This window comes from Sinocyclocheilus grahami, unplaced genomic scaffold, assembly GCF_001515645.1.
Source record: "Sinocyclocheilus grahami isolate Dianchi unplaced genomic scaffold, SAMN03320097.WGS_v1.1 scaffold17.1, whole genome shotgun sequence".
In the NCBI taxonomy this organism is placed as follows: Eukaryota; Metazoa; Chordata; class Actinopteri; order Cypriniformes; family Cyprinidae; genus Sinocyclocheilus; species Sinocyclocheilus grahami.
Window position 1 is genome coordinate 830,267 of NW_015505196.1, and position 15,854 is coordinate 846,120.

General features: G+C 35.7%; 1 protein-coding gene across 2 annotated transcripts in view; it reads left to right on the top strand.

The window, feature by feature from the left end:
- Positions 1–12,620, top strand: part of LOC107550651 (endothelin-1 receptor-like) — a 15,356-nt gene extending 2,736 nt beyond the window's left edge. Inside the window, exons 3-8 of one of the 2 annotated variants that reach the window (XM_016231997.1) lie at positions 1,401–1,528; positions 4,370–4,568; positions 5,630–5,782; positions 6,043–6,176; positions 6,825–6,933; positions 12,595–12,620. In XM_016231997.1, the coding sequence (XP_016087483.1) occupies positions 1,401–1,528; positions 4,370–4,568; positions 5,630–5,782; positions 6,043–6,176; positions 6,825–6,933; positions 12,595–12,612 (741 nt within the window). In that variant the 3' untranslated portion in view covers positions 12,613–12,620. Of the gene's footprint in view, positions 1–1,400; positions 1,529–4,369; positions 4,569–5,629; positions 5,783–6,042; positions 6,177–6,824; positions 6,934–8,068; positions 8,693–12,594 lie in introns of those variants that run through there. The other variant, XM_016231989.1, reaches the window with a different exon arrangement.
- Positions 12,621–15,854: the final 3,234 nt, after the last annotated feature.

Sequence of the window (15,854 nt, forward strand, 5' to 3'; positions counted from 1 at the left end):
TCCCCCCCCCCCCCAAAAAAAACAAAAAATTACTGACATTTATGAATGAATAATAATAATAAAGATATTTAAAAGGGGGAAAAAATCACATGAATTCAAAAGTGTACAAAATTTTATTTACTTTATGTAAATGTTTTCATGTAATTTTATTTATTTTTGTGAATACATTTGATGGATACACCACATTACATTTTAGAGTGTGTTTTTTAATGTTTTTTTTTTACATGCATGAATACAAAGAGTGCATTTCTAAAAACTTGAAAACAATGTTAAAACTCTTAAAACAATGTTTTAAACAAAAGTGTTTTTTTTCTTTAGCTCTTGTACTCTCATTCCTATCTGAAGTCTGTCTTCACAATTTATAAAGTCAAAACACTCTCTGAAATGAGTTTAGCACTGAATGTTTGTCTTCCAATTTTCAGCATCCATAAAGTCAGCTATTATGTTTTACAAAATGTATTTTGAGAGACACTTCAACAGGATATTGGGTGGAGATGTCAGATGAACATACTCTTAAGAGTTTTGAGATCAGAGATCTCGAGTGTTGCTTTATTAGGACGGAAGGTGTCAAGTGAAAGTTCATGTGAAAAAACATCAATATTTTAAAACGGAAGTATGATATTTAGCATGACTTGTTTTGTGACGCACAGACTCGTGTGCACTCCAGACCACTGACTTCCAATATACATCAAATACACATACAAACACATTTCTTCAGCTGTGCCACTGATTAAACTCTGCACTCCTCATGCAAACAGGGCCAGGATACACGTGAGGAGCTTCCTTTCTAAACCTGAGCATAATCCACATACTTTTCCTGTTTAACAAAAGGCAAGGTCCTCTCAGAGAACCTTGTCAAGGCCACTTAAATGATGAGACTTCGCAGAAGTCCAAACCAACAAAGAAAAAAAAACCTTCTGATGACGCAAATGTCATTACAAAAAAGGGGTACACTTCAAAAAAGGAGACAGGAGGTTTTTGTTTTCAACACTACTGGAGTCTTGCGAGGTGAGGACAAGCAAAAGTATACAGCGACCAAGGAAGTGCCTGGGCTGATATGCAAGCAACCATTGAAACGGCTCTGAAGTCATTTCATCAAGACAAGATGTGTGCCCTTAAGGTCAAAGACGGGAACAGAGAGTAAAAGCAAAAAATCTGCTATTTATTTAAGTGAATTCCAGAAATCTAGTCTGCTTCAATTATGGTTAAACATCTCCATTTCTTTCTTTCTTTATAAATAAATGTCCAGACATAAGCACTTAAAATAAGTGAGAACATGTTGCTCAGTTCATCCACATTCAATTCATCTTAATGCATTGTATTCTACAAGAGTGAGCGATTAGCTTGTGGGTCATATGGCTGAGGAATCCTAGTCATGAATGATTCTATTTTTCTTGCAGCTACTTCTCACAAAATGGCCATTTGATGACAACTCTTTTGGACTCTTCCTGTGTAAACTGGTGCCTTTCCTCCAGAAAGCATCTGTTGGGATTACAGTACTCAATCTGTGTGCTTTGAGTGTGGACAGGTAAATCACAGCTTCACTATTTTTATGTCAAAGTGTACATGATAAAAAAAAAATTGCTGACATACTGTATAATTATATCTATAATCTAAAACAGTGGTTCTTGACAGACCTGTTTCAGGTCTCAATCAGATGTGTTTGATTAGTGAGACATTGAAAATGTTGGGGGAGCTCCAGAAATGGGTTCAAAGCAAAGCAAAACAAAACAAAGGAAAATAAAACAAAAAACAAAACAAAGCAAAGAAAAACAAAACAAAACAAAGAAAAACAAAAAACAAAACAAAACAAAACACAAAGCAAAACAACAAAGCAAACAACAAAACAAAACAAAAAACAAATACAACGTTGAAATACTGACCACTTTCAGTGTTTTGTTATTCTAAACCTCATTCACTTTTTGCCTTTTATAGAGTTTTTCTTCAGATGCAGTTTTTCTTCAGAAACTCATATATAATCGAATTAAATAAGGCTTGAAAAACCCTTTGCCCACAAAATCTTCTCTAATTTGACCTTTAAACTTCAGTCGGTAAATCTTAAAGGTTCAGGTTCAGATTTCACTGCTAAGGTCTAAAAGTCAGGGATAGATAAAGGTCAGAAGCTAGGTTTATGGTTTTTGACCATGTCACGTTTTAATCTTTCGCTCGTCTACCTACTCTACCTACCAAGCTATTTTGACTGATTTTGTCATTATAATACAAAAAAAATGAATACCTTTCCCACAATATTTGTCTTAGTAATACTAACTAAATGCTACGTAATGTGAAATCAATCTGCAATTGCATCCATTTTTATTCTGACACAACATGCAAAGTGGTCATTTGTCAAGTAACTTCAATTCTTAAATTCTAAAGTTTTGTGTGAGCAAAAAAAAAAAAAACTCTTGGTATTTTTAACAAAACAAAACAAAAAAACACAAAATATACTGACCACTTTCAGTGTTTTGCTATTCTAAAGCTAATTTTGGAAACGTTTCGCATTTTCTAATTTATCATCATTCTCACAGTTTTTCTTCAGATGGAGCTTTTCTCCAGAAATTCATATATAAGCTAAGAAAATAAAGCTTGCAAACTCTTTTGCCCACAAAAAAAAAAAAAACTTTTTTTTTATTAAAGCTGTATTTCCTGTATCATCTTGATCAGGGTGGTTCCCATGAAAACTATCTTAGGAAACAGTGCATTTGCTGGTGGTTTAGGGGAAAGGGCGGGACGTTAACTTGTCATGTTTTTGTATGAATCAGGGCACTTCCTCCAGTTTATAAGGTCAGCACTAATGGGCACCTCTCATTAGAAAGTATTTTCCTCATTAGGAGGCAGAAGCCACCTGCCCACCTCAGTTTAATCACTACCATAAAGAAGAAGAACGAATGGCAATCTTGTCATACGATTATAAAATAAAACTAAATTAAGACATTATCTTTTGGCCAAGTTAAGTAGCCAAAACCTCAAAAAATAAATAAATAAATACAAAATAAATAAAACAATGAAATTAAATTAATTTACCTTTTGACAGATTACCTCAACATAATGTGAGCTCCTTCTGATAAAAAAAAAAACAACAACAACAGACAATATGAAATTCTTTCAGACAATATTATTCTTTCTTTTCTCTCTCTCTCTGAGTAAAAGACGTTTCATTGTCATCCAGCACTATAAAAGCAAATCTGAGCCACAAATGCCTAGCAGCCTGTCGCAATTTTTAAAGAGTGAATCACTTGAATCAAACGTCTGGCCTTAATTTCACAACAGCACGGCCGCTTTTAATTAGTTTGTGAATCATGCCGAGGAAATGTTAAGCGCATCTCGTCCGATTCGTGTTCCCCATGTTGTGTGAGCTTACATATCATGTCTTTCTCATCCGTCTGAGTGTTGGCAAAGTGGATACATCTCCACTTAGTGAAATATAAATGCCCCATTGTTGTTCAACAGGAATATTCAAATGGGTCATAAAAAAAAGATATAGTTACGTATAAAATCTTGATGCACCGTTTTACAGAAAAACCCACAAGAGAAAAGATATTAATGAAACAAACAAGCAAACATGACTTTGAGCAAAGGGAAACAAGCAGTCAGGCAAACCAGTGACTTTATCCAAACAAACAGCTGAAGTATATCTGTGAGCATTTTAGTAATATGAATATTAAAATGCAAAGCAGTCTTTTCATTAATCTTAGATCAACCTTTAAGCATATTGTAGCTATAAACCAGTAGCTCAATGTTGCCACAGCTGCACACCGGCTTTCCCACGCGATAGGAATCTGATCAGTCAAGCTTCACAGGTGTTGACGTAAAAAAAAAGATGGTGTTGAAGACTCCACATTCTTCTCTGAGGTCATTCACAGAAATGTTTAGTGCACATGAAGTGGAGCTTCAACGATATGTAAACCGTTTTACAGAAAAACCCACAAGAGAAAAGATATTAATGAAACAAACAAGCAAACATGACTTTGAGCAAAGGGAAACAAGCAGTCAGGCAAACCAGTGACTTTATCCAAACAAACAGCTGAAGTATATCTGTGAGCATTTTAGTAATATGAATATTAAAATGCAAAGCAGTCTTTTCATTAATCTTAGATCAACCTTTAAGCATATTGTAGCTATAAACCAGTAGCTCAATGTTGCCACAGCTGCACACCGGCTTTCCCACGCGATAGGAATCTGATCAGTCAAGCTTCACAGGTGTTGACGTAAAAAAAAGATGGTGTTGAAGACTCCACATTCTTCTCTGAGGTCATTCACAGAAATGTTTAGTGCACATGAAGTGGAGCTTCAACGATATGTATTTGTTTTGAAACAGATGAGCAGTTGTCTGAGAGTTTTGTTAACGGTTGTACCTTTTGTGGCTCAGGTACAGGGCTGTAGCGTCCTGGAGCAGAGTGCAGGGGGTCGGCATTCCCCTCTTCACTGCCATTGAGATCTTCTCCATCTGGGTCATGTCCATCATCTTGGCTGTGCCAGAGGCAGTGGTCTTCAACATGGTCACCTTTACCTACAAGAACCAAACCTACCGCACTTGCATGCTCAAGCCTGAAACTGACTTCACGATGGTACGTTCCAACCGGATGGATGTCATGCAGACGTCTTTTCCCCTCCTTCACATAAACACTCCAACACTTTGTAATAAACAGTGCATCCTGTCCGGTTGACCCCGAGCAGGATGCTATGCACTATTTCTGTGATCTTTTCCAAACTTTGATCCTGGGAACAACATTTTGCGTAAATAACAGACAATACAGGAGGATAAGCGTAAAAGCCTTCGAGTTTCCTTCAGTTGCTCCGTGCAGGCGATATCTGGAGATTTCTTTCTCTTTGTTCGTTCCAAAGAAGTAAATTGATAACAGACCATGAGTGCAATTACAAGCTGATGTATCTCTCTCAAGCAGAGCCATATGTGTGGATGAGAAACAGAGTTCATTCTCTCATATGAGCCCTGCCATTAATCACAGAAACAAAAGACAATTCAGACGAGACTCAATACAGCACATAATTAAAAATTTAATTATCATTGTGTTGAGGTCACTTTGTGTACCTTTTGGGGGGGGGCTAGGGGGGGTTGTAGGCCTAGGGATAATGGTCAGCGAATCATTTTTAACAAAATAAACCGAGTAGGGTGATCAGTACACAACGCAAAATTATTTTCTCCTAAAAGAAAGAAAAAAAAAACTACTAAAAGAAGTTTCCACTACTTTGCATGGACTAGTTGGCTAATATACCACAGTTCAAAAGTTTGGGGTCAGTAATATTTTTACTGAACTCAGCTAAAATTCTAATTAGAGTAGTGTATAACATATTTAGCTAGAATTTAGTCTCTTTATCGTTATCATCTCTTTATTTTTCTTACTGGTTCAATGCTCTTCTGGCTTCTTAACATCCATCAAAGGTCTAAGCTCACCATTAAATCAATGCTGAGATCTTCTGAGGCCATTTTTGCTACTTTTACTCCTGCAAATTAACTAGTTGGCATTCAAAAAATGTTTTTATCATATAAAAAGGAATTAAAAAATTGTTGTCACAACTCAGCCCTTTGCTAATCTAATTTCATGACACATTAACTGTGTTTGTTTACTGTAGATGTAATGGATACTGTATGTGCTTTATCTTCTCTCAGTTTTATGTAAATTGGAAAGACTGGTGGTTATTTAGCTTTTACTTCTGTGTGCCACTGGCCTGCACAGCTATTTTCTACACCCTCATGACATGTGAAATGCTCAACCGCAGAAATGGAAGCCTTCGGATAGTTCTCAGCGAACACCTTAAACAGGTAAGAAGTCATCCTTAATACTAATGATAATATGAACTTCCAAGTCTGTATGATAAAAACATACTACTAATACTGAACAGTACAAGTTTTTGCATTTACACTGTATTATTGTCTTTATGAACACTTACATGATATCATGGCATACATTTTAGCCTGTCTTGTATGCACTATTGTGGGTAAAGCCTTTGAGTTTTAATGTGAGAGTATATTATATAATGCTGAATATACTGCTGTTCTAATGGCTTGTTTATGCTCTGCAGCGGCGTGAAGTGGCTAAAGCAGTCTTCTGTTTAGTGCTGATCTTTGCTCTTTGCTGGTTCCCTCTTCATCTCAGTAGACTGTTGAAGAAAATGGTTTATGCTCCAAATGATGAAAGACGTTGTGGCCTACTAAAGTGAGTGAGCCTTTGCCAATTTTGACTCTTAACATTGAGTGGACTGATTTATTTTATACCTTACATACTTGTGCTGCTTGTGCATAAGGTATTTTTTCTGACGTAAAAGTTATAGCTTGTACTCTAAAGTTTATACAGTTGTGGTCATAAGTTTACATACCCCTTGGAGACTGTAAGATTTGTAGCATTAAAAAAACATAATGCTATATGTTAAAAAGTAAATAAAATCATCAAAAGTAAATATTTTAAATCACACACACACACACACACATATTTATTTATTTAGTCATTTATCAGACGCTTTTATCCAAAGCGACTTACAAACAGAAGCAATCAATTTTAGTATTAAAAAAAACTAAAAACAGATCCATAACTAAAAGCTAAAACTTTATAAATACTACCTATACACATTTTAAAAATAAAGATATATACATATTTAGCACTGCTTGTATCCTAATTTACATAAGTTTACAACCCATTTTTTCTTGGCTTCCTATCATATAGATCACATAAGGCTATAGCTAATGATGCTCAAGGTGTTTTTATGATCTTTCTTAGTTTAAAAAAAAATGTATTATGCAAAGGGTATGTAAACTCAGAAACAGAATTGGATACGCAACAAAACTAAATGAGTGTCCAAACTTTCAGCTTCCTGTTGATCATGGATTATCTTGGCATTAACTTGGCCACTGTGAACTCCTGCATCAACCCCATCATCCTCTATTTTGTGAGCAAGAAGTTCAAGAATTGCTTTAAGGTGAGTTTAAAACGGCTTGCTTCCTTCATTTGCCTGCCATCGCAAACAGACTCACACAGATCGACTAAACGTATTTCCTTGCGTCTTCGCAAAATCTGAAAACAGAACAAAATCTGCAACAGCACAATCTATCAGCAAATTATGCTTGAATTACAGAGACAGTTTAGGGTCCTGTGAGTCATTCTCAGAGAGAGATAAGCCATGCCCGGCCCTTACTGAGCAAAGTTTACCGACAATGATGTCAGACCCTAAGTGGGCTCCTTCTGAGTAATGAGGATGATCCCAAAGATACAGTGCAGCTGAAGTGGTTGTGAGACAAAGCAAAACAACAACAACAACAACAATTCATAAGTTCATGGGCCTAAATACAAGAAAATTGACGATTTGTGCAAGAGATGGTGTGGATCCAAAAGAAATATTCAAAGTTGATTTACTATGGGCCAAACTTAGAGCTGCAGATAAGAAATACTGATTTATTGCAAGTCATTCACATCTAATACAATACAATGTGTACTACTTAAAATCTAAACCAGGCTCATTAGAAAAATGTCCCTGTAGCAACATTTCTGTAAAATAATATTACAGCAGATTGCTTCTTGCATGTTTCATGGAACTTTCAAATGGAAATGCCCAGTGAGTGGTGCTAAACAGCATGTTCAAGTGTGTCTCTGAAACAGATGTATGTAAATCTATCAACTTTTTATTCTGTTGACACTTCCATGCATCACAGCAGTTTGAAAATGTAATGTCCAGTGAATGGCGCTAAAAGCCTAATGCTTTATCGTGTTCGAAAATAACATACCCCCTACCCTAATTTTAACAGTGTTAACAAAAGTAAACGTTAGATAAAAATGCATTTGCTAAAGCAACCATTATGCCATTTTAGCTTTCTTTTATAATTCTTTAAGCTGTTTTATCGGGTGTCGTGACTTGTATTTTATGTCACTCATATCCGAGCATTCCGAATCACAAATGCAATGCTGTACCAGATGAGCTATCGAGCAAGTTTACTATGTCAGAAAAGTCATACATTTGGAGCTGGTAATGTAATACAACATTAAAATGTATTGGTTTACAAATCATGCACTCATGTTGGTATAATCAAATGATTTTTCTTTGTTCTTTATCATTGCAGTCATGCTTGTGCTGTTGGTGTTACACCAAGAACCAGGTGTCCAGCTCAGGCCCAATGAACGGCACTAGCATTCAGTGCAAAAACCATGAGCCCGGCAACCTCAATACCGACAGAAGCCTCCGCAAATACAGCGACTGAGAGGTGAAAGACTCACTACAGTCAGCCTACATGCTTAAAACGCATTATAGAAGCGGACATCATCCAGTGTCAAACTTTGAGGTGGAAAACATTGTAACAATTCATATTCATCCTGTGCTCTGCGCAGTATCAGACTGTTTTTATATATAGCATCAGACCAGACAATGGACCTGATATATTTAAAGACTCCCGTAGACCTACAGCAGCTGCTCCCAGACTTTCAGAGGGTTGTTTTGAAGTGAGCTGTGTGAGAAGTGGTGGGAGTGAAGACCAACAGCAACAGGATGCAGCTGAACCTAACAGCTACAAATTAACCCTCATCAGGAGCTTGACATGTTTTCCTTATGAAAACTCTTAAATATGAAGCTCTGGATCGTCACTGTCCGACGTGAAAGGAACTTACCGAAAGGAAGAGTGAAGTGGTCAATCTGTGTTTTCTGTGTTCCTACCCACGAGCTTTGCCAAAGAAACTCCCAGCATGTCTTTATTTAGCTCTAGCCCCCGGCCTCTGCTCACTCTAGGCCGCCGCCGCTCACTCTAGGCCGCCGTGTGTGATGCTGTGTTTCATTGTTTGGCCTACCAAAAATGGACATGACTAGAAATCAATGGTTAAGTTGTATTTACAACACTGTTCCAGAACACTTCAACCCAAATATGCAGATGTGTGCAGCACATTTTATGGAGGATATTTCCTGAGCCTGGTAGAGTAGACTACAATGCCAGCTGTTCTGACTCACAGACTGTAAGTACGTTTTTTATATTTAAAGAATTTGCCACTGATGATTCAAACACAAGTTTTGGGCAGTGTAGAGTAGGGCTTGTTGTTTGTCATTTCTCCGATGACAAATGCAGACATGGTTTTATGTTTACGTGGCGCGATGCAACGCAATGCGTAAAACGACAGTATGAGTCATTATAATCCATAATTATGTCCCCACTGGATGCAACGAATGCCTCGTTTATAATGGGTTTTCATGTTTTTGAATCATCGCTCTGGCCGGACAGGGCATCATCACAGTATGGTGAGGGGCGTAACATTTCCGTCACACGCTTGAGGTTTTCGGCCAATCATAACGCACTAGATAGCTGGCCAATCACAGCACACCTTTTTTTTCAGGCCGATGAGCTTTGTAAAAATCGACACGTTTCAGAAAGGCGGGGCATAGAGGAGAAACAATAATGTACAGTATGTGGAAAATAATGTGTTTTTTGAACCTTAAACCGCATAAACACATTTCATTACACCAAATACACAAAATAATGTTCTTTTTAGCAACGTCATATGACCCCTTTAAGTGAATCATAATGTGCGCTGGACGTCACCTGTTTATTTAGTGGGGTGGGAAGATAATGTAGACAAGCCTTTGTTTTTGAATGCCAAATTAAGTTTATTGTGTATATGCTTGTTTAAGATGAAAATGTAAGCTCAGATTTAAATAAAAAATCAAAACATGAACATAAGACAGCAATTGTGAAATGAACCAGCTGGATTCAGTTCCAGCAATAAGGAGGCAAATGAAACTTTGACCTTGCTGGGATTTAAGAGTAATTTCTTGGAATGCATCCAACAAATGCTGTTTTATAGGGTAAAGAAAAAAAATGAGCATAAGGGCGCGGGAAAAGGGGCCTTTCTGTAATCAAAACAAAAACGCCCAAGAGATACAAACATATCTTTGCCTTTTTTTTTTGTTTGACACTGTGAATTCTCTGTGAAGAGAAGTCATACATGCTAATAACCTTGCATACATTCATATTATTAATATTTAAATGCCTCAGTATTTGTATATCATCTGTATTTTAAGTTGAAATATTTCTTGTTGTAGGTTGTAGGAAAAAAGTTTGGGGTCAGTAAGATTTTTCATTAAAACATTTTCAATGTTTTTCTTCAGGAAATAAAGATCCAAGAAACTGATCAAAAGAAACAGTAAAAACATTCATAATGTTATAAAGATTTTTATTTCAAATAAATACTGAACTTTACATTTTAGCTGAAAATTTAATTTTTAAACATATTCAAATAAAGGGCTATTTGAAAATGTAACACTATTTCACAAAATTACTGTTTCTACTGTATTTCTGATCAAACAAATGCAGCTTTTTCTAAAAACAAACTACAAAAAAATCTTACTGGCCCCACATTTTTGAAAGGTAATATATATGGAATTTTATGAAATCCATTTTCTTCTTAATGTAATTGGAAACTAATATGAATGCAATTATACACATTCTGACAGAGACCTATATGGGTCTTGATAATTTTGCGTGCTGGTGAATATAAAAAAGAAAAGGTAATTTTTGTAATGGAATTTGATGTCACAGATTATCCTTCTGTTAGTAAGGTCTCACTTAACATACTCACTTATGTTAGTGAGTGAGGAATGTTGCACATTTATAATATATATAAATTTAAACGTATTATAGCACTATAACAACCAAACAGCTCTGTTTACTCTATATGCAGTACAGTGATTAAACTATAGAGAATTTTACATATCATGAATGACTGGTTAAAACAACACTTTTTTTCTCATAGATTGTTATAGCATCAGTTCAATTTTATAGATAAGCTGCTACTTATTTTTAAGAGTATTGGACCAGATATTGATTCTACCACTTAAAGCAATGTTATCTTATCTCTAAGTGTAATGGAGTTTCAGTGTTAAAAGAAGAAAGGTGCATTGTGACAGCTGTCTGTTTTTGCCCTGGGAAGAAGCTCCAATTTGGGAGTGATTTGTGATGTACTTTGACCCACCAGGCAACACGGCCCCTCTGGGTCATCTGTGTCAACCCAGAGGATGTGAACAGGGCATACTACAGGATTAGATGTAAACTGTGGAGCTATTACCATCATCTGTCTGCAATGTCAGTTTAGAAAGTGTTTATTTGAACAAAAGTACCATTGGTTTGGACAAATAAATGTGTTTTTTATTTGCTTGTGTGGATTTTTCTGAGTAAATAAAGAAGTGTATATAATGGAGATGATGCTTATTTATAAGCACAATAGATAAATTGTTGGTCTGCTGTCAGACATGATTCCTCTGAAAAAGAACATTATTTGTTTAATGCAGAGTTATATGCACTAACAGTTACAAAATTCTATTATTTATCATGCTAATCTTATTTATTTTTTTGACTGATATAAAGGTATTACAACACAATGTTCTAAGTTGAATATAAACCTGCTCCACCAGCCAAAACAAGCATGGACTTAATAATTTACTATGAAATGTCTTTTTTTTAAGACATTCTTTATCACTCATGAAATTAGATATTGAATTTGGAAGAAAGAGACAAGTCTGCTTTGAGACTCTCGTCAAATTATTCAAATCACATTAATGTGAAAATATATGACTTATCATCTGAGGTCTGAGATATTCTTTCTCATGCACATGAAACTGCCTTCAGGGAGGAGGAGGAATGGTTTTAGGAATTTGGTGGGAACCTCTGGGCTTGCCAAGGAAGAAGCAAATGAAGCTCAAAGGCAAGAAAAAAGGGCAAAAATAAAAAATAAATACTTGTGAGTGCAATATACACATCACTCAAACATTTACAAAAATTCATCCATCACTCTGCTGCTGTATTTCATTAAATTTGGTGAATTAAAAAAACTTGTTTTTCAGGGTGTGTGTGCTTTTTTGTGCAAGGAAATAAAATCTTAAGTATTTATTCACTAAAAATCCTCCTTATACCTCAAGCTTTACTCTTTTAAAAAGTACAATATAATACAACATAGTATAATAAATATAATATCATATCATATCATATAATATAATATAATACTTACTTTATGCTGCCTTCAGTTAAGGTCTCTCAACAAAGCACATATGTTCTAAGGAAAAACAGCATTATATTGTAGCTCTCCAAGGCCAAACGCCACCATTACAAGCAAACATAGATAAGCTCTGGCTGTATCCTAAGGTTTATTCTTAAGACTGTGCTCTGCCATGAATTATACTAATAACACATTTCTGATATTACATACCACCACAGATATTATACTTAAAAAGGTAAGAAACCAACGGCATTTGGATCAAATCTGTGGATAAATTGGTCTTAACTGTGAGAACATGCAGTGCAGTCACCTCTATTTATGAGCATGAGGTAACCTTATCTGTCACGCAAGAGATTTCCAAACCATCCAGAAATGTATGCGATGACTAAGCGCCAAAAAACTAATACAAAGTAGTGAGAACAGTTACACATATTAAGCTTTGTTCATCACATAAAAGCATGTAATGGTTATTTTCCAAGAGTATTTGATTTAATTGACTGCTACTGAGGATTGGATAGAATCATTTGTGCACAATTTCTGTCATAAATCTTTGGCCAAATGTTAGAGATTAAGAAATAATCAAACACATATTTTCTCTTTTTTTTTCTGTCCTGAGGGTATCCATCTGGAATGACACCAATTCATGAAGATCAAAATTCACACATGTACAAAGACATAAAGCCATGAACCACGTTCCAGGAACTCTCTTCATTTAGCCCAACACGTACTGACGTCTAAATCACACCCACACCAACACAGAAGCAGAACTCTCCTGCTGGGAGTCACATGAGATGTTAACTATGGACGTCACTCAGTGTTTAAACTTTAAATGTGTATCCAATTTTCTCAAACACACCGCCTGTTTGTCTTCCCTGCCCCGACATGGCAGAGTCCCGCATGCCATTTTGCAGAGCTATCCCTCCAAGTCATCCAACAAGACGCTCACATGAGTGTGGCAAGAGCGATTTCTAATTTATAAAAGCCAAAAGGATCGATTCAATATTCATGAACAATCTGTCCCATCACAATGAGCCATTTCTGTAACTGGGGGGCAGTATGATGACAGTGCAGCGACATAAAGGAAAAGTTCTGCCTCTGCGTCTTCAGGACTACTTTATAGCCTACATCTCCTTCAGTCCACAAACAATGCATTGATTTTTTTTCCAGATATAGCTTATTTTTGTGACAGGCAGGTGATGCGTTGTTGCAGTTTGTTCCTTCCTATATCTAAAAAAAAAAAAAAAAAAGAGAAAAAAATGAGTTCAAGCTCCTGCTTTCATCATGGAAAGTTCAAGCTGTAGCTGATTTTCCATGTAAAAGACCATTAAACTCGTCTTCCACGTTTGGTGGATAATTGAAACAGGCTAGTGGAGCAGCACTCTTATGTCTTCTGCGGGATTGCTGGATCTGACAAGGGGAGACTGTTTGAGCTAAAATCAGGCCTAAATTTCAGCTATTGCACACTCAAGGTTATTTACAATTTGGATTTTAACCATTTAATAATGAAATACATTTATCAATTGCATGAACTAAACAATGATAAAACATGTTTTTCAGGACAAAGGTGCTGTGTGTCTTAACTCCTGTTTTATATACTTGCACAAGCTTACCGATAAAGTGAAATAGTTGTTTAGCTATAGTCCACTAAGAAAAATACATCGTCTAGGGTTTTGTGCAGTGTTATTCTTCATTACTGGATACAAACACAATGTACTTTCGTGCTGATATGGCATTTGTCATAATTAGTTTAGTACGGGGGAAAAAATTTAACTTTTTCCTCACACCCCAGGAATCTTAATTAGAAACAGTAATTTGAGGACTGTTCTGTTGTTCAGGAAAACAAACAAAGACATAAGGCACATTCTTCCTGTTAAAAAGAAAACAGTCTTAGAGACTTCGCTGGTTTTTGTTTAGGAACACTTTATATGGAATATAAAGCCAATGGATTATTTGGAGAACCCTGCATGAAAAGTGTTGCCACACACTGCCATCTAGTGAACCACCTTCAACTGAGCAGTTTCACCTTTTGTTTCGCACAGGACTTCCACTTGTTCTTAGGGTAGTCCTAAAGTAAGTTTAAATATATATGTAAGTTTATTTATTAATCTTAATATATTATGTACTAATCTTCTTTCTATTAATCTTTGCTTTTCTCACTGAAGTACAATTTTAAGTAAAACTTTTCTACTTTTTGTCAAGAGATTCACCAAAATAGCATGTAAAATTCAACAAACTTAAAAGGAATAGTTCATTCAAAATAAAAATTGCCATCATTTTCTCACCCTCGTGTTGGTCCCATAAGGCTTTCATTCGTCCATGTAACACCAGAGGAGATACTGTACTAGCAGGATGTTGGCAATACAGCGAAAAAAGTGCAGGCTGTCTCGAAATAGGACAAAAAACATCACAAAAGTATTCCATAAAGACCAGGCAAAGGAAGGGTTACATAAGGTGCACACATGCTAAGTGATGATGAATATAACAGTTACACAAAATAATTGATCTCTGTGTAAAAGTATAATAATACGAATAAAAATAATTCAAAAATAGCTGCAGGAAAATAAAATAAAATCTGAGGAAATAAAGTAGCCTACTAATTTCATGTCTAGTTAATAAATGCATTTCCAATCATGTTGAATGACAGAAATGGTATAATTTCAATCAGAAGGTTCTTTAGTGTAATTTTTATATGTGGCATCACAAGTTTTGATAAAAAACTTGATAAAATACTAGAAACATCATGGTTGATTATATGAGGAGGAGACACCCACAAAATGGGTCCATACTGTCTGTGCATAACTACGCATTATATTGGAAACGAATATACTCTATATTCGCTTTCAATGATTTTTGTCATTTTAAAGCAATGTTTCATATAAGTTTAGCATTTTGAATTACAATATAGCAAATAAATGAGGGTAGGATGGGTTGCGATCCTCAATGTGTTGCAGGATGGGATAATTAATTGTTTAAAATTAATTGTTATGACCTCTTATGTCATAACAATTAATTTGAAAATGTAATTACCTCAGTAGATTAATTAAAAATGCTCATGTTTTCAAAAGCCAGGCTTTTGGTGGTCCAGCTGGTAGGTTGTGACAACAACAACAACAACACTGTTTTTACTTTATTTATTTTATGGATAAGTATAAGACTAGCTGACAGATAAGACAAGTACGAGCCACTTACTGCAAAGAAACACTTAGCTACACACGTCGAAACAAAAAGTTTTAAAACACTCACCATCTCCTCCTTTATAAATTGTGTTTGTTTTAAAGGGGTCATATGATGCATTTTTAAAGATCATTAATTTTTGTATTTGGTGTAACAGAATATGTTGACATGCTTTAATGTTCAAAAAACACATTATTTTTCAAATACTGTACATTATTGTAGGTCCTCTATGCCCCGCCTCTCTCAAACGCTTCGTTTTCTACAAAGTCCCTCCTTCCGACAAGCGCAGTCTGCTCTGATTGGCCAGCTGACCCAGTGCATTGTGATTGGTACATAATTTATTAATTCAGCAGCCATTATGCCAATCTTCATCACATGATCAATCAGAAATCATACTAATATGCTGATTTGGAGCTCAAGAAACATTTCTTATTATTATCACTGTTGAAAACAGTTAACGTTTTAGTGGAAACTGTGCTACATTTTTTTTAGTATACTTTAATGGATAGAACGTACACTGCAAGCACTCGTCGGAAATGTAACGCCCTTTACCATAATCCCGAGCTTCATCTTTCAGAATAAATGTAAAGACGGAACCCGAAAGGGGAACAGAGTCGCGTGACAGACACAGTGATGAAGCTGGTATATGTTTGCAGTACACAAGCCACGGTTAAGACAGCTGACTCCACTGTGATGTGACCC